Source organism: Chanodichthys erythropterus, chromosome 8, assembly GCF_024489055.1.
Source record: "Chanodichthys erythropterus isolate Z2021 chromosome 8, ASM2448905v1, whole genome shotgun sequence".
NCBI classification, from domain to species: Eukaryota; Metazoa; Chordata; class Actinopteri; order Cypriniformes; family Xenocyprididae; genus Chanodichthys; species Chanodichthys erythropterus.
Genome location: NC_090228.1, coordinates 10,522,908 through 10,546,412, shown reverse-complemented (window position 1 = coordinate 10,546,412; position 23,505 = coordinate 10,522,908). Strand labels below are relative to the sequence as shown.

Sequence of the window (23,505 nt, the reverse complement as noted above, 5' to 3'; positions counted from 1 at the left end):
AGATAAAGAAATCTACTTTTCTTATAGATCGTACAGTTTCTTTTAAATTTTACGGTGACTATGAATGCAATTAATTACAACACCAACAGCAACAACATAATAACAGAGTGTAATTATGAGCAGCTCCACAAAATAATTGTCATGAAATAACCACACATCCTTTAGTATTAATCAGCACTTGCACTGTAATTACTCTGTAATGTAAATGCTCATGTAAACTGACTTTCCCCACATCTGCCTTCCATAGTTTTCTCCTCCGTCTGTATAGCATCTGCCTCATACCATTAAATATTTGAGAATCAATGACGTTTCTGCAGCACGTGTTATTGTAGAAGAAAAATGGCCTAGTAGGTTTCTTATATGTGTGAAGAAAGATGACCAACATAGACATTTAGAGGCTAAGGAAACAAATAAATAGTTGCATGACCTTTAAATAAGGAAAAAAAGCTTTTAATCTGCCTGATCTGTATAGGAAGCATCTATCGTGATAGTAGTCATGACACTCAGTATTATGAATCAAATAGTGTCATCCATATATCTTATGATTGTGTGTTATTGTCACAGTCTGTCTTGAATGCGGCAGCCAGTTTATGCAAAGAATGACAGCGACATGCCGGTGCTGACAAAGTGGATTAAACTAACATGTAAAATTGAAGCGACACAGAGGCAAAATGTAATGTGATGACAAAAAGAATTGTTGGAGTCCAGCTGGGAATCATTGAGAGTAGCTCCATCTTACTCTGGAAGAGTTGCTCCAAATTCATGCTGGCAAATATGGTACTCGTTATTTCAAGAAAAGCCTTGAGGGAAAATATGACTCAACTGACAAATGTATCTCCTTTTTCATGGTGAAAACTGTTTGTAGAAATGCACACTCTTGAGTCGGTAATAGAATAAAGTGTTTACAGTGACTTTTTAGGCACAACATGAAGCAGAATGCCTAAAACCCCTTTATCTGTTGTAAAATCTCTGTAACAGATTGGGGAGACATTATTAAAATCAAAAGTCATATCTGTTAACTTTAATAGGTTAGTTTACCCAAAAATGAAATTTCTGTCATTAATTACTCAGCTTCATGTCGTTCCAAACCCGTAAGACCTTCGTTAATCTTCATAACACAAATTAAGATATGTTTGATATGCGAGAGCTTTCTGATCTCCCTGTTCATAGCAACATCGTAACAAATTTCAAGGCCTAGAAAGATAGTAAAGACATCGTTAAAATTGTGCATGTGACTGCAGTGGTTCAACCTTAATTTTATGAAGAATACTTTTGTGGTCAAAAACAAACAAAAAAATATTGACTTTATTCAACAATTTCTTCTCTTCCCTCCCAGTCTCCTACGCTGTTGACGTTGTAAACGCAGTGAAGCGCTTCCAGGTTCTACGTCAGAACGCCGACTCAATATAACAAATGTTTAACAAATAATTACCATAATTCAGTCATGACTACTCTCGGAATAGTTTGACACAATATTTTATTAAATAATATTGGTGAATATGTAAATAGGTAAATAGAAACAGCCAATCAGCATACGTTAGAGTTTAATGACAGAAATCGGTATCAAAAGTTTTGCTCATTGTTAATTATTTTCAATTAATGCTAACTTATTAGTTAACTTCTTCTCTTTCAAATAGCCCTACATACAATCAAAACATGACTATGAAAGGTGAGAGGGTATTAATGGTGTATATTCTTTCAAAGACATAAAAAAGTTTTTTAAAACGTAGCTAATTATTTGCTGGCTTTATGTGCCTTCATGGACTGATGCTTATATTTGTGTGTTTCACTAAAGCAGCGTAAGATTTGATGTTTTGTTTTCGGTTTAATGTGGTGCAATTGAGCATTATCCATAAAGATTATTGTTCCACTCAGTTCATTTAAATGGACACTTTAAGGCCTTAAGACACTGTTATTTTCACTGTTATGCTAAATAACCCTTAGTGCTGCAGTGACTTGTGCTGTAGGCTGTACAGCGAAGGGCTCATACTATGGCATGTGTACTGCAGGTGTTCAGGGTTTTTTATGTGTTCCTCAGGGCATGACCCCTCTCATGTATGCATGCGTCCGTGGGGACGAGGCCATGGTGCAAATGCTGCTGGATGCTGGGGCAGACATTAATAGTGAGGTCAGTATTTATTGGTTGGACAACTATGAAGTGTCTTGTAGAGTGTTTTCCTCTGTCTCTATTAAACTAACAATCCTGTCTCTATAAAAATAATGAACTAATCTCTCTGTCCTCTTCCCGATTCTGTTTGCATGCACTTGTGTGGAAGTAAATAGTAGTTGTGTGTCTACTTAGGTTCTCATTGAGCTCATCAATATTTGATTAGATTAGAGGCAAATGAGATATGCTAAAGATTTCCAACTAAATGAACGTATTTGTACAAATGTTGTCTTTTTAACACTATTATATAAAAAAGGTGGAAAGATACAATGATTGCCTAAAGTAGATGCTTTGTGGTTGAAAACATGAAACATGATAATAAAAGTGGATAAAAACTGATTTAATTGGCTAGCTTGCAAAAAACAACTTTGACGCAGTCATACTGATATAAAGGTCATTCAATGATATTTAAAGAAACATGTTTCATGTATTTGCCTTTCATGTTTTTTGTCTTGAAAATGGTGAAGAACGTGTCCAGGTCGTATTTTACCATACCAAATTAAATGTTGCATAAAGAAAATTAAGCCTATTTTTGTATCATTACATTCAATGATTCTGGATCCTTTCTGATATTTTCCAAATGTATCACAATTTTCTTTCTTGAATCGATTCTGAGCTTAGATTTTAACAGAAGATGGCGCTCTAGGCTAGTTTTTAACTGCACGCTCAAATGCTCATGAAGAAGAGTACTGGAGAGTGCCTGTGCATTCTGCTGAGTCATGTAAGTGGTTAAATATACTTGAACTTTGGCTCAGAATGCTTTTATGATGTGAGATTTGTAATTCGCTTCAACCTTTTTGAACTTTATGAATGATTATTTTAGGTTTAAGTGGTGTGCGTAAGGAATTGGAAGCAGAGTACGGCTGTTTCTAAAGCACGTAGTGCCATTTGCTGTTAAAAACTAAGCTCAGAATAGATTCGAGAGAGAATTGAGATACTTTCGGAAAATATCAGAATGGATCCAGAATCACTGAATCGATTTATTGTCCTAGCCCTAACCATAATATGTCTGGATGAGAATTCTCATTGTAATTACTGTAATTTAGTGAATTTCTTTTAACTGTATTACCATAAAAAAGACTAAAATCAGTATATATTTAAGGCAGTATAACAAATAGTACCACAATAAATCAAACATTTGCATCTTAGATTATTTCATAGTAGTATTTCACATTACAATAGTGAAAGTTATTGAATAGAAAATTATTTTGACTTATTATTATAATAATTTGACCTTATGTTCTTGACCGTTTTTCATGTAATTGAGTCCTGTATACGTGTGTTTTATGTTGTGATATTGTGCTCTTTTGCCTTATGTCGTCTTTATCGTTTGACCCTAAGAGATTTAACATGGAGTTGTTGACTTGGGCACAAAGCACCAAATGCATATACGGTGATCTTCACTTGTTTTACAAATTGCTTCAGGCACAAGAAGAATATTAGCAAGTGGGCAGATGTGCAGTTATTTGCCTACCTAATGTTTAGGAGGTTTTGCACAAACAATTGTTTAACCCTAATCCCACTTGAACGATCGGTTGCAAAAGGTCATGTTTGCCTAGACAAGAACAGATGCCTGCATAATTTACCATTGACTAAAGGAGAGCTCAATTCTGCATGCAGTACAGCTGTAAGCATTAATACCAGACAAACCGTCTTTTTTGGTGCTTTGTACATGAGTCACTGCTCACTTACACTTCTAGCGTTTGAACTCGCTGCCAATTATTCTTCCTGCAGTCTTCATGTTACCGCTATGAAAACCGTGAACTAGATCTTAACCGTCTTCAAACCGTGGTCAGGATTTTGAGTAAAGCATTGAGGGCGTGTAGGGGTTGTCCAAAGGAAAGCGAATGCAAGTAAGCTCTAGATTAACATGGGCTGGATGGAAGAAGGGTTTGGAGAACAAAACAAGCACTGGCTCTTTCTTCCTCTGTTCGCTTGAATTAACAAAACAACCAGACGGCTGAAAAACTTTCCAACTTTCCGCTCACTCATTCACTCTTTCCTTCCCCTTTTTTCTTTTTCGTACTCCTGCAATTCCGCAATTGGAGCTCAGTGTTCTGGTATATAATGGCTGAATTTTTCTCTCCCTGAACTTCACCTATATGATTCCCAGGTGCCCAGCTCACTACACAAGCACCCCTCAGTTTATCCTGACACCAGGCAGGGGACTCCACTCACATTCGCCGTGTTACACGGACACGTCCCTGTCGTGCAGGTAGTGGTGCTGTAAATGATTTGATGCCTTCCACCTTTGCACTTTCCTAAATTATTCTTATGATGATGCTGCCATCATAATAATAATGGCACAAAGAAAAGGTTTGATGTTAGACTCTTGTGGGCTGGATGGTGCTGCCCCAGTTCAGAGGAGCTTAAACGGGCATGTACTGTAGATTGTTATCAGGAATAGGCCATATGTGCCAAAGAAGAAAGAGGAACGCTTTGATGATAGGGGCCAGTTTATTGACTGTGCACTCTACTTTTCCCTCCAAAAGTGGAAAAAGTCTTAGTTTCACTATAAATACTCTAAAAGTGTTGAATTCGATGTCCTACTAAGGCCCACTTATATAGCTCTTCCAGGAAAATGGAAAGGCAAGGGGATATTTCCTGAGAAATTTCTCAATCTCCCAGAAGCACACATCCACAGTAGGATTTTATTTCTTTCTGCATAAATAATTTCCCATTTTCTTTGACAAACAGACCAAAAATTGTCCACTTAAAGCATCAAGAGTGAAAGAAATAATGACCAAATTACCATAAAGATGTTTACTAGTTGGAGGTGGCCTAGGTGATGAAAAGAGCAGGCTAATTTTATGCAATTACAGGACTTATATTAACCGATATCTTGGTGATATTAAAGTTAAATCCTCTGAAATCTGTTTTATAATGCTTGTCCTTCTCGCTTTATTGAGCAGCTTCTACTGGATGCCAGAGCTAACGTGGAGGGAGCGATTCAAGATGGCGCAGAGAACTACACTGAGACGCCTCTTCAATTGGCGTCGGCAGCAGGTACCACGAAATATTGAAGCTACATAGAAAGATTAATGAATTTATGTATGATTAAATTGCAAAATATAAAACCAAGTGCAAACATGAAGCAAAAAATGCGAAGACAATTACTGATGTCAAGGTTATTTTTATTGGATGTATGAAGTAGTTTCCCTAATAAAATAGTTTATCTTTTTTTTTTTTTTTTTTACAGTATATCTGCTTTTTTATCATTTAAGATGTTTTCTATATTCAAAATAAACGCCACTTGGTTTAATATTTATAGTTTGATATCTAATACAGTGGCATTATGCTTTGGCTTAAGTATCCAAACACATTTAGGGCCACTGTAAATTATTTTTATGACATGCTATGTCGTAAAAATATGCAAAAACTTTTCCTTTAAATGTTGCAGTACTTTCAAAGGTAGATTTTTGCTCTAAAGGGAGCATATTAGTGCCTTGTAGAGATAATTCACCTAAAAAATGTCATCATTTTGACATCATTTACTAACTCTTATGTCATTCCAAAGCTGTAAGACTTATTTCTTCTGTGAAACAGGTAGATATTTTTAATAATGTATCAACTGTTTTTGTCCATACAATGAAAGTAAATGGGGTCCAAAACAACATTGGACTTAGCTGACTTTCATTGTATTGACAAAAAAACTTCATACTTTGACTTTAAAAAATATATCTTTTAAGTACTTTATGGTAGTAATATGCACTGTTTAGGGGTACAGAAGGTACTTTTGAGAGTACTGCCTTTTACATTATGGAGGCTCCATGTGAGTGAAATCTTTGACAGCAGAGTGAATACATTTTAGATGATTTTGTACTTAGAACCATTTTTAAAATGGTTACATTCCATTCCTCTTGTGCCTCTAATTTCAACAAAATGGTCTCTGCTGACTGTTATCTGACAAACTGAAGACATTATACTTTTGTGCCCCAGACTGGTTCCAGAACCATAATAGTATTATTCAGAGACTGATGGGGCTGCATTGCTCTCAGGAGCTCTTTGCAAACTTGCTAATGAGCCTTAGCAACAGCAGCTTTTTTTTCTTTCTTAACATCCACAGTGTGAATGTGACAAGTCCACACGGTGGAATGATGTATGGAAACCAGTGCCAAATGAGATTTCATAATCCCGGCTGTGGCAGTCCTATGAATATGAATTGACCTGAGTGATATTCATTTACATTTGCCAAGTGTTTTCCAGCATAATGCTGAAAATTACCTGTCTGCCCCACTTAGCATACACACTCTTGAAGACTTGGGTAATTCAGGTTTGAGTCAGCTGGTAATAGACCTTCTTGGTGTGATAAAAAAGGATGGGGTGCACAAAAATTGTATCATCTCATGCAGAAGAGGGGAATGGAGGAACACAAGCCAAACCGATTGAGCCGAAATGTCTAGAAACAGGTTTAACTGTATGCCTGTGTTCCCTCGTGACCCAACAGAAATGGCTGCGGATGGGATTGTTTGAGCCTCATCGGATCCAAAACTCATCAGGCCTCATTGATTACGCCCCATTTGCTGTATGCTGGGTCAATTACCCCCAGTGTTAGCGTTCGGGTTTTCCTTCTAATTTAGAAATGCCTTCTCTTCATTACTCCATGTGGATGTGCACGGGACAGCCTGCTAATTTCCATTAGCAAATCAATCTGGGGACGGCCTGCTAGACAATCTGATTGATAAATACTTTTTCCTGTAGCTCAACTGGTAAAGCGAGCACTCGCAACATCAACATCATGGGTTTCATTCGCAGGATGCATAAATGCTTGTACCTTTTTATAACCTTTTCAAAGTCAAACCATGACAGATAAAGGACTTGCGCTTTTAAATTTATGCTGTAGCTTATTTTGAATAAGGGAATTGTAGCTGGAAGAGCCAATCAGAAAATAACAAACAAAATCCACAACTTAATCCATTCCCTAATTAAACTAAACAAAACAAAATAAATAAACTTGTCTAACTCAATGTCTCATGACAAACTTGGCAAAAGGAGGAGACTAAAATACAGTAACAGATTTTTTTCACACTCACAATTTATTAATTTATTAACATGACTATGATTGACTTAAATAACTAAGATTTTTTTTCACACTTTAATTTTTACACTTTATCAACATATTTCACTTACATAATGATTGATGTATGTTGTCATAAGAGACCTTCCACCTTGAAATCTGGTCACAAGATACACATTTGAGAGATATGCTAGTTGTAAACAAACATTGTATCTCTCTCTGTTGATCTTAACAGTAGTATGTATCTAAATAGTTTATTTCGATAAAAAGCATCAGCCAAATTAATGTAATATAAATTGTCTTCTTTTAACAGGCAATTTTGAGCTGGTCAGTCTGCTTTTGGAAAGGGGAGCAGACCCTTTGATTGGCACCACTTACCGTAATGGCATTTCCTCTGGTCCGCTGGGCGAAATGAACTCATACAGCCTGGCAGCAGCACATGGACACAGGTAATGCACACCCAATGACTCAACAGCATATGAAGTGTATAAAATGACAGCACATTCACCACCAGCACAACAGGGAACTGAACTTTCATTAGTTCATTGACACATTTGTCACACATATCATTATTTCTGCCCTTATACATCATTCTGACTGCAGAAACTTAATCTATCAGATCTGAACCCCTGATGTGTTGTTATTGGCACACATAAAAGCTGAGCCGGTGTATTTGACCTCAAAATCGCATGTAATTTACTACCATAACTCCAACTCAATCACTCTCCATTGCTGGTGAACGGTATGGATGACTGCATGCTCATTCATTCAGTCTCACCTATGGCCAGCGCTGCATAATGCAACCTCATTGAAATTCGCACTGCATACGTCTGAATGAGAATCCAGCATGTTCAACGGCCAACTCACCCACCTCTGCGGTATTAAGGCAATCCGTTATAAAGGGCGTCAGAATGGGACACGAAGCGAGATCTGAGCCAGAACTGGATGTCTTTGGCTTGAAGTCCTTGTGATGTTTGCAGTTGGGCATGCCGCAGTGATTGGTTGTTTATGCATATTAGATCAGTTGTAGCGCACTGGTACTTTTTTATGAAGGTATATGAGTTTATAAAGACAAGAAAATGCGGCAAAGCAGAGAAGGAAAACACATTGAAATGCATTGATAAATGAAGTCATAAACAAAGAAGCGCTCACAGTATTTCATAATGTTCTTTTTTCAAACACTTTGTACTCATCAATCCACTGATTGCACGCAAGTAATCTTCAATGGCTAATGGCTTTGTATATAACGGTCTGATTATGACATTGTTTTTGCTTTTGAAAAACAAAAACCTTTACTGTTAATCCTTACGTAAAGGGGTAGTTCACACAAAAATTCAATTGTTCATGTCATTCTGAACTTATACTAATGTAAAAAAAAAGTTTGGGGTCAGTAAGACTTTTAATTGTTTTTGAAAGTAATCTCTTATGCTCACCAAGGCTGCATTTATTTAATTAAAAATGTATTAAAATTGTGAAATATTATTACAATTTAAAATAACTGTTTTCTATTGTAATATATTTTCCAATGTAAATTATTCCTGTGATGGCAAAACTGAATTTTTAGCATCATTACGCCAGTCTTCACAATATCCTTCAGAAATCATCGATTTGATCAATGATTTGGTGCTAAAGTAACATTTCTTCTTATTATATATGTTGACAACAGTTGTGCTGCTTAATAATTTGTGTAAACTGTGATACATTTTTCAGGATTCTTTGATGAATAGAAGTTAAAAAGAAATTAATAAAAGCATTTATTTCTTAAAAATCTTACTGACCTAAACATTTTGAATATTAGTGTATATGCTGGTGTTTTGATAAAAGAGCATTTTAAGGGTACTTTATGCAGCTCTTTTTAATAATATTTTTTTTCTAGTATAAATTTCCAGTTCATAATCAAGCTTCAAAAAAGACAAAGTAAAAAATATTATAAAAAGTAGGGTAACACTTTATTTTAAGGTGACATAGTTACACGTTACTACATGTACTTACTATAGTAATAACAGTAAAATGTGCATAATTACAAGTAACTAACCCTAACCGTAACTCTATAGTAGTAATAGTAGTAGTTAATGAACATGTAGTTAATTAATATTACTCAGAACTTAAGTAAAATGTAACTACGTCACCTTAAAGAGTTAGTTCACCCAAAAATGAAAATTCTGTCATTAATTACTCACCTTCATGTCATTCCACATACATAAGACCTTCGTTCATCTTCAGAACACAAATTTAGATATTTTTGTTCAAATCCAATGGCTCAGTGAGGCCTCCATTGCCAGCAAGTTAATTTAGACTTTCAATGCCCAGAAAAGTACTAAAGACAAATTTAAAACAGTCCATGTGAGTACAGTGGTTCAACCTTAATGTTATGAAGTGACGAGAATACTTTTTGTGTGCCAAAAACACCTAAATAACAACTTTATTCAACTATTTCCCTTCTTCCACATCAGTCTTCAATGTGCGTTCACAATGCATGCATGTGACAAGACATGGTTTTCATTTTTGGGTGAACTAACCCTTTAAAATAAAGTGTAACCAAAAGTAGTCTTCTGAAGTCATGCAATAGTCTGTGTATTTTTTTGAAAAAATTGTCAAACAAGTAACAGCAGGTTTGAAAACGGGTGAGTAAATATATTTGTGAGTGAGCTATGAGTATACATACCTGAGCGAGTTTGTCACACGCTCTTGCTCCTGCAGGAACGTGTTCCGGAAGCTTCTGTCCCAGGTGGAAAAGGACAAGGGGGACGTGCTGTCTCTGGAGGAGATCCTAGCTGAGGGCTCCGAGGTCGTAGAGAGGAGAGCACCACAGAATGAAGGCACACTCCGGACAGGCAAGGCCAAACTAAGGGCCCTCCGCGAGGCCATGTACCACAGTGCCGAGCACGGCCATGTGGACATTACCATAGACATCCGCAGCCTGGGTTAGTAAAAACACTGCACGATTACCACAGACATCTGCCGCCTGGCTCACTTCTGTCATGCAGCGATTAGTCTCAGCCTCTGATGGCATCTGATGCGCATTGCGCATAAAATGGCAAGGACTAGTGGAAATTGCCATTTCCAATCTTACTCGTTAAGGTACAAAGCCCTTTTTTTTTTCATTCTATAATGCTCATTTTTGAGGCTGAACTAATCACTTGCCAAAGTTTACCAGGTTAGTGGCATCAAATCTTTGAAAGTCACTCTTTGAAAGATGTTTGAGGCCCTTAGTTACTAGAACTACCCATGAATATCTTTTGTGTGTATTGTTTTTTTGTTTTTTTTGCCTGTCACTATCACTATGCACCATATTTATCTACTAAAAGATGGTATCTACACTACTATTCAAAAGTTTGGGGTCAGTAAGGTTTTTGTTATGAAAGAAATTGATACTTTTATTCAGCAAGGATGCATTAAATTGATCAAAAGTGACAGTAAAGTAATATTACAAAATATTTCTATTTCAAATAAATGCTGTTTTTTTTACTTTCTATTCATCAGAGACTCTTGTATGACAGTTTCCACAAAGATATTAGGCAGCACAGCTGTTTTCAACATTGATGATAAAGGTTCTTGAGCACCAAATCAGCATATTAGAATGATTTCTGAAGGATCATGTGACTGGAGTGATGATGCTGAAATTTCAGCTTTGCCATCACAGGAATAAATTGCATTTTAAAATAGAAAACAGTTAGTTATTATCATACAATATTACTGCTTTACTCTGTATCCTTTCCTTTTTTATACTGTCCTTTCAAAAACATGAAAAAAATCTTACCGACCCCCAATTTTTTGTGTAGTGTAGTTGTAATATGCATTGTATTAGTTCTTCTTACAGAGAATTTACGGATCGATTCTGAAGTAAATATAATTCTGATTATAATAGATATTTTATTTCCATATGCAGGTGTGCCCTGGACCCTGCACACGTGGCTGGAGTCCCTGCGGACGTGCTTCGTGCAGCAGAGGCGGCCGCTGATCCAAGGCCTGCTGAAGGACTTCAGCTGCATTAAAGAAGATGAGTACACTGAGGAACTCATCACGCACGGATTGCCACTCATGTTCCAGATCCTTCGAGCCAGCAAGGTCTGTTCTCAACGCTTTATTATTACAGCCTGAGCCTGTATCAGTCCTTTATTTACTTGCTGATCATTTCAGGAGACATTCATAGTGTAGAGTTTTAGTCACCTCTGAAACTTCCTGTGAAGTGTATGAATTCAGAGCTATTACACTCCTCCTATCTGCAATCAGTGTTATTTTAATATTATTTATATAGTATTGTAGTATTTATTAGTATTTTGAGTTAGCTTTTATTTTTATATTTTTATATTTATATATTTCATTTTAGTCATTTATTTATGTGCTCTTGTAATTTTTAGTTTTTCCTTTAAAGGTGCCCTAGAACTTTTTTTTAAAGATGTAATATAAGTCTAAGGTGTCCCCTGAATGTGTCTGTGAAGTTTCAGCTCAAAATACCCCATAGATTTTTTTTTATTCATTTTTTTAACTGCCTATTTTGGGGCATCATTATAAATGAGCCGATTCAGGGTACGCGGCCCCTTTAAATCTGGTGCTCCACGCCCCAAGAGCTCGCGCTTGCCTTAAACAACATAAAAAAAGTTCAAACAGCTAATATAACCCTCAAAATGGATCTTTACAAAGTGTTCGTCATGCAGCATGTCTAATCGTGTAAGTACAGTGTTTATTTTGATGTTTACATTTGATTATGAATGAGTTTGATAGTACTCCATGGCTAAAGCTAACATTACACACTGTTGGTGAGATTTATAAAGAATGAAGTTGTGTTTATGAATTATACAGACTTCAAGTGTTTAATAATGAAAATAGCGACGGCTGTTGTCTCCGTGAATACAGTAATAAACGATGGTAACTTTAACCACATTTAACAGTACATTAGCAACATGCTAACGAAACATTTAGAAAGACAATTTACAAATATCACTAAAAATATCATGTTATCATGAATCATGTCAGTTATTATTGCTCCATCTGCCATTTTTCGCTATTGTTCTTGCTTGCATACCTAGTCTGTTGATTCACCTGTGCAGATCCAGACGTTCTGCCCTTGTCTAATGCCTTTCATAATGTCGGGAACATGGGCTGGCATATGCAAATATTGGGGGCGTACACCCCGACTGTTACGTAACAGTCGGTGTTATGTTGAGATTCGCCTGTTCTTCGGAGGTCTTTTAAACAAATGAGATTTATATAAGAAGGAGGAAACAATGGAGTTTGAGACTCACTGTATGTCATTTCCATGTACTGAACTCTTGTTATTCAACTATGCCGAGGTAAATTCAATTTTTGAATCAAGGGCACCCTTAATATGTTATTTGGCTTAAATGTATTTTTATTTCAGTTTTAGTCATTTTAGTACTTCAACTTCATTTCAGTTAATTGTGAAGAAATCATTTTAAGTTTTCATCTAAAACTTGTGTTTTATTTCAGGTTTATTTTATTTAAAGGTTCACCCAAAAAAAAATTTGAAGTTGTTCCAAACCGGTATGAGTTTCTTGGTTCTGTTGAACACAAAAGAAGATATTTTGAAGAATATCAATAACCAAAATAGGGCTGCACAATGATTAATCGCGATTAATCGTTTGCAAAATAAAAGTCTGTGTTATGTAATCTATGTGTATGTTCTGTGTATATTAATTATGTATATATAAATACATGCACATACATGTATATATTTCAGAAAAAAATTATATTTATATATATATAAAATATTTATTTGTAATCTAAAAATATAAATATGTATATTTATTTATACATGTATATATATTTTTAATTTATACATGTATGTGCATGTATTTATATATACATAATTATTATACACAGAACACTCACAAATATTACGTAAACACAGACTTTTATTTTGTAAGCGATTAATCACGATTAACCGTTGTGCAGCCCTAAACCAAAAGGTTTTTGGTCCCCATTGACGTCCATAGTAATTTTTTTTCCATACTATGAAAGTCAATGGTGTCCATCAACTGTTTAGTTACAACATTCTTCATAGAAACTCATACAGGTTTAGAAAAACTTGAGGGTAAGTAAATGATGACAGGATTTTCTTTTACTGTTTTTAACAGTTTTAGTTTTAGTGTAGTAGTTTATGTTTTAGTCTCTGTAAAATTACAGCGCAAGTTTGTTGTCATTTTGCTGTTTAAATTATTTGCAACACTATTTCGAATTTAATGCCCCTCTTAAGTCTCTGCATTATTGTTATCACTGCGTGTCAGTCCCTGTCTCTGAGCAAACAGGCAATCAATGTCAGCCACACCAGTTTCAGCTTTCTCTGTAATTAACATGATAAATCCTCTCATTACAGAGCCCATCATAAGTACCGTGTTGCTATTACCGTAGGCTTGGATGCGATTTACTTTTAGAAAACAGAATTTATGGTCTAGCTACACCGAGTGTTTTTTTGTGATCTACAGAATGAAGTGATCAGCCAGCAGCTGTCAGTAATCTTTACCCAATGCTACGGGCCTTTCCCAATCCCCAAACTCACAGAGATCAAAAAGAAGCAAACGTCTCGTTTGGGTGAGTATGTCAGTTGCATCGCCTTGTTAAGTTTGCCTTCAAAAGGGAGTCCATTTCTGCTCTATATTGCAAACGATATCAATAATTAAACAACATTAAAAAAGCTACAGTGTTTGGTCTGTGCTGTTCTACTAACAAGAATTTAAATTAGAGCAACTTACTTTTTAGACACAATATGGCCAGTAATTTTGTGTTTTTGTTTCGCTAATAAAAAAAAATAGACAACCAAAACTAACTGTTGTGTTATGCACATTATGTGTCAATTCAGTTCATTAGAAAAGGCCAAATCAACTTGTGCTGCACAAGGATTCAAATTTGAGTTAATTAGTGAAGTAGACTTGTTCAGTCCATGCAGTGAGCTGCATTCATCAAACTACAGAGTTATAAGGACACATTTCAGTCAGAAGACAAAAAGAATATTAATTTTTAGTTACATTTCATTTGACTCACAAAGGTTTGGAGGAACACTAGTGCCATCTAGGCTTTGGTTAAGCTATTGCAAGGCATAGAATCATAGAACAGACATCTTTCATGCGCTTTCATTTAATGTGTTGATGACAGCCTGTCAAACACAAGACTACTGCTGAATAATGAAGAAGCTTGTGTAATCAGTGTTGTGTAATACTGCATCTCCAACTTGGGGACTTCATCATTTGATTTGTTACATCCTACAGATCCACATTTTCTCAACAATAAAGAGATGTCTGACGTGACGTTTCTGGTGGAAGGAAAGCCCTTTTATGCCCATAAAGTGCTGCTCTTCACTGCTTCTCCGAGGTATGTATTGATATTGTAGAATTTATTACACAGCAGCAGGAGTGGCAGAACTTGAGATGTCGGCTCTTTATTTTTAGCACACACGTTCAGATTAATGTGAGTTGGCTCACATTAAAAGCACTTGTCTAATATAGTCTACAATTCACTGTACTTTTTGCTCCTGGTATTATTTCAAACAAGGTCATTTGTGCTCATGAAAACATCAACAATTTTATTAAAATTTGTGTAGAGAAATAGAGAAATTTAAAATGTCTATCTATCTATCTATCTATCTATCTATCTATCTATCTATCTATCTATCTATCTATCTATCTGTCTGTCTAAATAAAAATAAAAATTTACACAGTAAAATAAACAGTAAAACACCGTAAAACAATGCATTCTGGGTAATATTATTTGTCATTTCGAGGAAGTATTTGTTGTTCTATCTATCTATCTATCTATCTATCTATCTATCTATCTATCTATCTATCTATCTATCTATCGTCTTTCTGTCTATCTATCTATCTATCTATCTATCTATCTATCTATCTATCTCCATCCATCCATCCATCCATCCATCCATCCATCCATCTATCTATCTATCTATCTATCTATCTATCTATCTATCTATCTATCTATCTATCTATCTATCTATCTATCTATCTATCTATCTATCTATCTATCTATCTATCTATCTATCCTAAACAAATATATGTAAAAAAAATAAAAATAAAAATTTTCACAGTAAAATAAACAGTAAAACACCGTAAAACAGTGCATTCTGGGTAATATTATTTGTCATTTTCGAGGAAGTAACCTGTAGGCTAGTTTCTTGAAAACGACAAATAATATTACCCAAAATGCATTATTTTTACGGTATATTATTGTTTCAATGAAAAACAGTATTTTACTGTGTAAAAAATTTGTTTCGTTTTTTTAAAGCTATTTTTAGTGTATCTATCCATCCATCCATCCATCCATTCATCCATCCATCCATCCAATTTATATATATCTACAGTCAAACCAAAATGTATTCAGACACCTTGAACATTTCATTCATTAAGAGTTTATTCGCTGTATTTTTTAAAAAATGGTAATAAAATATGACAAGATCTCAGAGTTAAACTGTGTCAGAAAAAAATAATCTTATGTCATATAACACTTAAGCAAAACATGGTCAGGTCAAAGTGGCTGAATAATTTTTGTTTACAAAATTTTAATCAATTTTACTGGTAGTCCACAGGATAAAGAAATTTTGGGTATAATTTGTCACAGTTAACTTTATTTTGCTATCCACACTTACATAAATGAACTATAGTGTCCCGCAGTGCACTCACTAGTAAATATATATTAAAAATATCAAAAATGTCTGAATAATTTTTGGTTTGACTGTATGTAATGTTAAATTGTTAAAGGTGCCCTTGAATGAAAAATTGAATTTATCTTGGCATAGTTGAATAACAAGAGTTCAGTACATGGAAATGACATACAGTGAGTCTCAAACTCCATTGTCTCCTCCTTTTTATATAAATCTCATTTGTTTAAAAGATCTCTGAAGAACAGGCGAATCTCAACATAACACCGACTGTTACGTAACAGTCGGGGTTTACGCCCCCAATTTTTGCATATGCCAGCCCACATTTCCAATATTATAAAAGGCATTAGACAAGGGCAGCCAGTATTAACGTCTGGATGTGCAGAGCTGAATCATCAGACTAGGTAAGCAAGCAAGAACAATAGTGAAAAATGGCAGATGGAGCAATAATAACTGACATGATTCATGATAACATGATATTTTTACTGATATTTGTAAATTGTCTTTCTAAATGTTTCGTTAGCATGTTGCTAATGTACTGTTAAATGTGGTTAAAGTTACCATCGGTTATTACTGTATTCACGGAGACAAGAGCCATCGCTATTTTCATTTTTAAACACTTGCAGTCTGTATAATTCATAAACACAACTTCATTCTTTATAAATCTCTCCAACAGTGTAGCATTAGTCGTTAGCCACGGAGCAGCATCAAACTCATTCAGAATCAGAAGTAAACAAAATAACAGTATACAATACTCACATAATCCGACGCATGCATGCCGCATGCACGACGAACACTTTGTAAAGATCCATTTTGAGGGTTATATTAGCTGTGTAAACTTTGTTTAGGGACTGTTTAAGGCAAGCGCACGCTCTGTGGGCGTGGATCACGGGATTTAAAGGGGCCGCAGCATAAAATCGGCGCGTTTATAATGATGCCCCAAAATAGGCAGTTAAAAAAATTAATTAAAAAAAAATCTATGGGGTATTTTGATCTGAAACTTCACAGACACATTCAGGGGACACCTTAGACTTATATTACATCTTTTAAAAACATAATCTAGGGCACCTTTAACCTTTCAATTTAGCCATCTTGGAAATGGGTACTACTTCATCTCAAGGGTTAGGGTTAGGGTTTAATAATAAAAATTCATGTAAAAATACTCTAGCAAATCTGCAGGGTCTGCAAAAATATTAATTCATGCAAAGTGACTGGATGGCTTAGCAGATAATGTCAGCATGAGCTAAGTCATATTCATGAGTTCATTATCATGCAGTGACATGACACGACATAATAGCCTGCTCATCTACTGTACACCCGCCCCACTCTTGAACTTGTTCCCGCGCCACTGCTTTGCAATTCAGAATATCTTACAATATAAATTGTTGATTTTCTTACTGAGCTCTATAATTGATTTAATAATAACTAAAGCTTTTAAAGGAAGTTCTTGTTTCTCTCTCCCTCTTTCTGACCTGCAGGTTTAAGTCTCTGCTCTCAAACAGACCAGCAGCTGAGAACACGTGCATTGAGATCAGTCACGTCAAGTACAACATTTTTCAGGTTGGAATCTACTGACTCATAAATCCCACTCAAACTCATGTCGGTATTACAGTCAAACTGCGCTACTCTAATTCCCTTCTCTGTCATCACAATTCGGCTTAATGACAAAATGTGTCTGTACATTTGTGACTAGTACTTAGCATCTGTCTTAAAATGTTTCTTAGAGGTTTGTTGTGTTTCAGTTGGTAATGCAGTACCTCTACTGTGGCGGAACTGAGTCACTGCACATCAGGAACACTGAAATTATGGAGGTATTAAATACTCTCTTCTCTTTCCTTCTTAATGCTCATGATTCCTGCTACCCTAAAACCTTTTTTCATCACCATCGGCACTCACATACTAATGATGACTTAATGATTAATGGCTTGAGATTATGTTGAATGTGATGAATGAATGAGTTACGGGCTATTGCCGTATGGGAGATTTCTCATCAGAAAACACTTTGAGAAAAAAAAAATCTATATGTAATCTCTCATTTATCTCCATCTTTACCAGATTGGAGGCTCTCTTGCACATAGAACTGCAGCAGAAATTTTGATAAATGTTTATGTATTTTAAATTTAATTAAGTGATTGCTCTTGATCGTTATAAACCTGAAAGCTTGATGAGTTTGGCTCATTAACAGTCCCTCTGCTTCAAAGCTCCTGTCTTCAGCCAAATTCTTCCAGCTTGAGGCTCTCCAAAGACACTGTGAAATCATCTGCTCCAAGAACATCACCACCGACACCTGCGTGGACATATACAAACATGCCAAGGTACTCTGAAACATTCCTTTCTATTACACTTTCATTCATACATTTCCCTGGATAAGTCGTTTCATCTGTGTTGTCAGGATCGGATATTGCACACTGTATATTTGTCAAATCCTGGATTAACATTTTGATTTGCATATTTATGAGGTTAATAACACTGATTAGACAAATACAATTTGCAAACAAGAATGCGACCCGTTTTAATAATTGCTTGTCTACCTGTGTAAATGTCAACAGCTAAATTTGCTGTGCTTGTCTTGAGTCTTTAGAAATATACTAAAAAATAAAGACAATAAAGGAAGGCAGAGGTGTGTTTGCTGATATTTTTAGCCATTTCCCTCAGACACAATCTAAGTTGCTGTGTGAATTATGTGTCAATAAGAAGAGATGAGGTACACTGTTATAGTACTGCATGGTTTTTACATTGTATACCTCTGGCCATCTTAAGTGTATATGACTTTCTTCTTTCAGCCAAACACAGTCAGAGTTAATACCCTGGCTCGTCCAAGCTTTATAATGGGAGTGAAGGGGGGACCAGATTTTGAAGCCCAAAACAAGTGCATCCATCCATCATAAAATTAATCCACACAGCTCCAGGGGGTTGTTAAAGGTGCACTAGAACTTTTTTTAAAAGATATAATATAAGACTAAGGTGTCCCCTGAATGTGTCTGTGAAGTTTCAGCTCAAAATACCCCATAGATTTTTTTTTTTATTCATTTTTTTAACTGCCTATTTTGGGGCATCATTCGAAATGAGCCAATTCAGGGTGTGTGGCCCTTTAAATCTGGTGCTCCACGCCCCAAGAGCTCGCGCTTGCCTTAAACAACATAAAAAAAAGTTCAAACAGCTAATATAACCCTCAAAATGGATCTTTACAAAATGTTCGTCATGCAGCATGTGTAATCGCGTAAGTACAGTGTTTATTTTGATGTTTACATTGATTCTGAATGAGTTTGAGGCTATGCTCCGTGGCTAACGGCTAATGCTACACTGTTGGAGAGATTTATAAAGAATGAAGTTGTGTTTATGAATTATACAGACTGCAAGTGTTTAATAATGAAAATAGCGACGGCTCTTGTGTCTTGTCTCCGTGAATACAGTAAGAAACGATGGTAACTTTAACCACGTTTAACAGTACATTAGCAACATGCTAATGAAACATTTAGAAAGAAAGTTTACAAATATCACTAAAAATATCATGTTATCATGAATCATGTCAGTTATTATTGCTCCATCTGCCATTACCTAGTCTGTTGATTCAGCTGTGCACATCCAGACGTTCTGCCCTTGTCTAATGCCTTTCATAAAGTTGGGAACATGGGCTGGAATATATGCAAATATTGGGGGCGTACACTAGAGCTTAGATCGGGCCCAACAAATCAAGCCCGACCCTACCCGAGCCCGAGCATGTTGTGTCCGAGCCCGGCCCGGCCCGGCCCGACACGTCCACTGTAATTATGAGCCCGAGCCCGATTTAAACCCGACCATTTTTAATATGTGGGCCGTTATAACCAGGGGCGGCGCCAGATTTTTTTTTTTTTTTTTTTAACGCAGGTGCTGCTGTGCTAGATCATTTAGGCTACAGGGGGGAGCTGCGCAGTTATATAGGCTAAATTATATAAATACTATTAATAAATGAGCAAAAATTGGCCACTCAATATTAAATATTAAATTATTTTAATTATCATAATTAAAGTTTTAATTTTATTAAATTGAACAAGCTCAACATTCAGCATTCAATCAAATATTCTTAAAGATTAATTATTATTAATAATGTTACTTCAACATATTGTTATTTCAACATAGCCTAATATGTGTGTGAGCAACAAGCAAGATGTGCATTTGTAAATTCGGTGACAGCGTGTGTTACCAGTTTCAAAAGGTGTGTGACCGCGGCGCGCCGGCGCCTCCATGTCATAATTGCATTGTCTGCTATATTGCTTTTTATGTATTAAATCCAGGTAATTGGATGATGAAAAATGTATTAAAATTAAGATACAATTTATACTAAACGAAATTCACTTTAAAGAAAATCTTTCTTCAAAACAAAACTTAAACTTGAAACTAAATGTGCTTATTTAATGGCTAAAACACGTAGACTAAAGACTCTCTTTTTGTACAAATTGCAGCACATTCATTTAATTCTGAATTTTGCACATGTAAGTTGAAAAGCATTTGTTTGTGCATAGTAAACATATCTGTAACATTTATGCATCATAATTGTGCGTGCATTTATTAATTATTATCTTAATGAATAATACGACAAGGAAGAAGCATGTAAACTGCGTTGTTTGTTTATTAAAACTAGTTTAAAATGTTTCCATACCTCCGATTTTCCTCCAGACTTGCTCAAAGTTAATTCTCCTGTTTTAATTTTTTTCTTTGCTTCTTCAAGCTCCATGTTGTACTTAAGCCTCGTTTACACTGTTCGTATGGCTCTGACAAGGTTTTGTTCCGTCTTCTGAGGGGTGTCAACTCACACCAGAAGCATTTCAGAAGCGAAGCGGCTGGATTCGCGAGACCACGATTTGCCTGCCAACATTGTTTTCGTTAAATTTTTCACGTTTTTAATGGCTAAATGGTTATATTTTGTCCGGTTTGATTGTGTTTATTGCTATGCCATACTTTATTTTGCTGTAGCCATACAGATGAAGTTAACACACTTAAAATTCCAGTTATGGACAACAAAAACAAAGAAATTTCAAGTTTTTCAACTTCGAATCTCTTGTCTTCAGTTTCTGTCATTGTAGTGATGTGAAATATCAGCAGGAGTTTACAGGATTATTTTGACTTTATTTTGTATTTGAGCTGCGCGTCAAAAATAGGCGAGGCGCCTATCTTTAGCGAAGCGGCGCAATGAGCCCCTTCTGGGACGCTTCTCAAACGCACCGCGGCGCGGCTGGTGTAAACACGAGCATTGACTAGAGTAGCCGCGAATCAGCTCCGGTAGCCGCGTCGCACACGCGTGCAGTGTAAACGAGGCTTTAAGCTACTGAATAGTACAGCACGCACAGCAGGTGTGATGCGTCACGCGTGCGAGACTGCGAGTGCGAGTGGACGAGACGCTGCGCATGACACGTGACGTGCTTTATCAAGGGCCCGACCCGGCCCGGCCCAAGGACGGTGGCGGGAAATATCGGCCCGGCTCAGGATCTAGGAGTAGCGTAAGCTTAGGTGAGAGTAGACGCCTCTCGCGGTTCAAACAAATAGGGCTGGGCAACAAACTCAAGTTCCTCTTCTCTTATATTGAAATCCTCCGACTAGGTGTGTGACGAGACAGTTAGCTCACGAGACGAGACACAAGAACGCGACAAGATTTTTACACAGCATTTTTAAGAAATCCTCAATAACGAAATACACTGTAAAAATGTATACGCTCTATCAACTTAATAAAATTGTGGCAACAGATTACAAGCAATACTGTTAATTAAATTAAATTGAGTTAGAATTAATCAGATTAATTAATTCCTTAAAAGTCAACAATTTAAATGTGTAAAATTAACAAACACCATTACAAAAACCACAAACTGACATAAAAGGTAAAGAGCAACACTGCCCAAGTAACTGAAACACTGATCATCATAATGGTGACCAAATATTTTAAATAAAATCAACATCAGCATCTAAACCTCTGTTAATTTATGTGTTTCTCTTTCCTTCAGTGATTCTGCAATTTTTATTTACATTTTACTTAAATTTCACTTGTTTTAAATGGTTGACATTTAAGGAATTAATTTGATTAATTCTAACTCAGTTCTATTTGTTATAATATTGCTTGTAATCTGTTGCCAAAATGTTATGAAGTAGATATAGTGTATTACTTTTTACAGTGTACATAGTAAAAAAAAAAAATAGTCTGCTAGTGCATTTGAAATGTTCAAATCATGTTGTAATGCATGTCATTTCACTTCTACTTTGAGTATGAATAATCATATGTAGTAAAAGACAAAACTCAAGAACAATAAAAGGTTTTGACACTTCTGAAACAAAGACCTCCTAACTGAACTCCTTTCCACAAATTGATCATAGAAATTAAAAACAGTATAAATAAAAATGAATAACAGTTTTCTCTTAGTCTTATTAAGTGCAAACAATAAGTGCAACCATACTCTTTCAATATACAAAGTGCAAATAGAGACCAAATCTTTCTTCAAGCATGATACAGAGCTAAGAGATGGTTACAACTACACAGCCCAGCCTAAGAAAGTTTTCATATTGGGAGATATTTGCATGCATCAGGGAGCTGGTTTTAAAATGTGGGGTATTAAAACTGCATTTGAATGTGTGCTCGTGTTTTGCTTTCGTTTTTGCAATGGCGCGTACTCTGTGAATAGGGAACGGTTGTGCTGAGCGCATTTGCCAGATGCTTAGGCTCTGTGGTACAACGAATCCTCCGCCATGGTCTTGTCAGTCATCTTGTCAGTTACTCTCGTTATGTGATCAGGGAACTCTGATTCCTGTTGCACTACGACTCTGCAGCTCATGTTGGATGAGCTGGATGGGATTGAAGCGTCCATTTTCCAACTGAATTAAATGGTTGTTTTTTTATTAAAAAGCAAAATGACAGTGGAGGTGTAATGCAAACGTACACAGTAAAATCTCCAGAATTAAAACAACTCTGCTCAGAGTGCATATGGTCCCTCTCTAAATAGTGTTAAAGTAACTCTGAAACAGAGTTAAAGTTAATGAGATAATTAAGCAATTAATAAGGCTGTGACTGAAGTCAGTTGTAGTTCTTGTGTTTCTCTTTTCTTCAGTGATTCTGCTTGTTAACAGCAGGTGTTCATCACTAATGCACAATCATCACTTCATTAATTGTTTAATTATCTTTTTAACTTTAACTCTGCTTCAGTGTTATTTTAACACTATTTAGAGAGGGACCATATGCACTCTGAGCAGAGTTGATTTAACTCTGGAGATTTTGCTGTGTAGCAGTGGCATATTCTATCCTGATTTAAACCTCACACTCTGTTATGGAAATATAGCGAGACAGCTTTTCACCGCGACGAGAAATCTCGTCTCATTTTAATCCGATATTGCTCTTTAAAAATTCTCGTTTTAGACTTCTAATTTGTGACTGGTGTTTTGTTTTGCTCTATCCTCTTCGCTTCAGTGTTCATCAGTACGTCATACGTTGGGTCAGAGGTCACTCTTCCACCGGAATTAGACTCGTGTACGGCCATTACCGGAAGCCAGTGATTACAGTTTATAAGTTATAAATATGTATATTTTTCTTACAAGAATGCATCGTTTCGCTTTAGAAGGCTTATTAACCCCCTGGAGCCATATAGGTTACTTTTATGATTAATGGATGTGGAGCTTGGAAGAGCCAGGATATTTTTTTAATATAACTCTGATTGTGTTCGGCTGAAAGAAGAAAGT

At 35.9% G+C, this 23,505-nt stretch overlaps 1 protein-coding gene across 2 annotated transcripts in view; it reads left to right on the top strand.

Annotated features, from left to right (window-relative positions):
* The window catches only part of btbd11a (BTB (POZ) domain containing 11a), a 148,085-nt gene that overhangs the window by 121,511 nt on the left and 3,069 nt on the right, over positions 1 to 23,505 (top strand). The window contains exons 6-16 of one of the 2 annotated variants that reach the window (XM_067390962.1): positions 2,039 to 2,128; positions 4,281 to 4,382; positions 5,080 to 5,173; positions 7,498 to 7,633; positions 9,885 to 10,108; positions 11,074 to 11,252; positions 13,631 to 13,736; positions 14,411 to 14,513; positions 17,289 to 17,370; positions 17,553 to 17,621; positions 18,012 to 18,125. In XM_067390962.1, the coding sequence (XP_067247063.1) occupies positions 2,039 to 2,128; positions 4,281 to 4,382; positions 5,080 to 5,173; positions 7,498 to 7,633; positions 9,885 to 10,108; positions 11,074 to 11,252; positions 13,631 to 13,736; positions 14,411 to 14,513; positions 17,289 to 17,370; positions 17,553 to 17,621; positions 18,012 to 18,125 (1,299 nt within the window). Of the gene's footprint in view, positions 1 to 2,038; positions 2,129 to 4,280; positions 4,383 to 5,079; positions 5,174 to 7,497; positions 7,634 to 9,884; positions 10,109 to 11,073; positions 11,253 to 13,630; positions 13,737 to 14,410; positions 14,514 to 17,288; positions 17,371 to 17,534; positions 17,622 to 18,011; positions 18,126 to 23,505 lie in introns of both variants that reach the window. The other variant, XM_067390961.1, reaches the window with a different exon arrangement.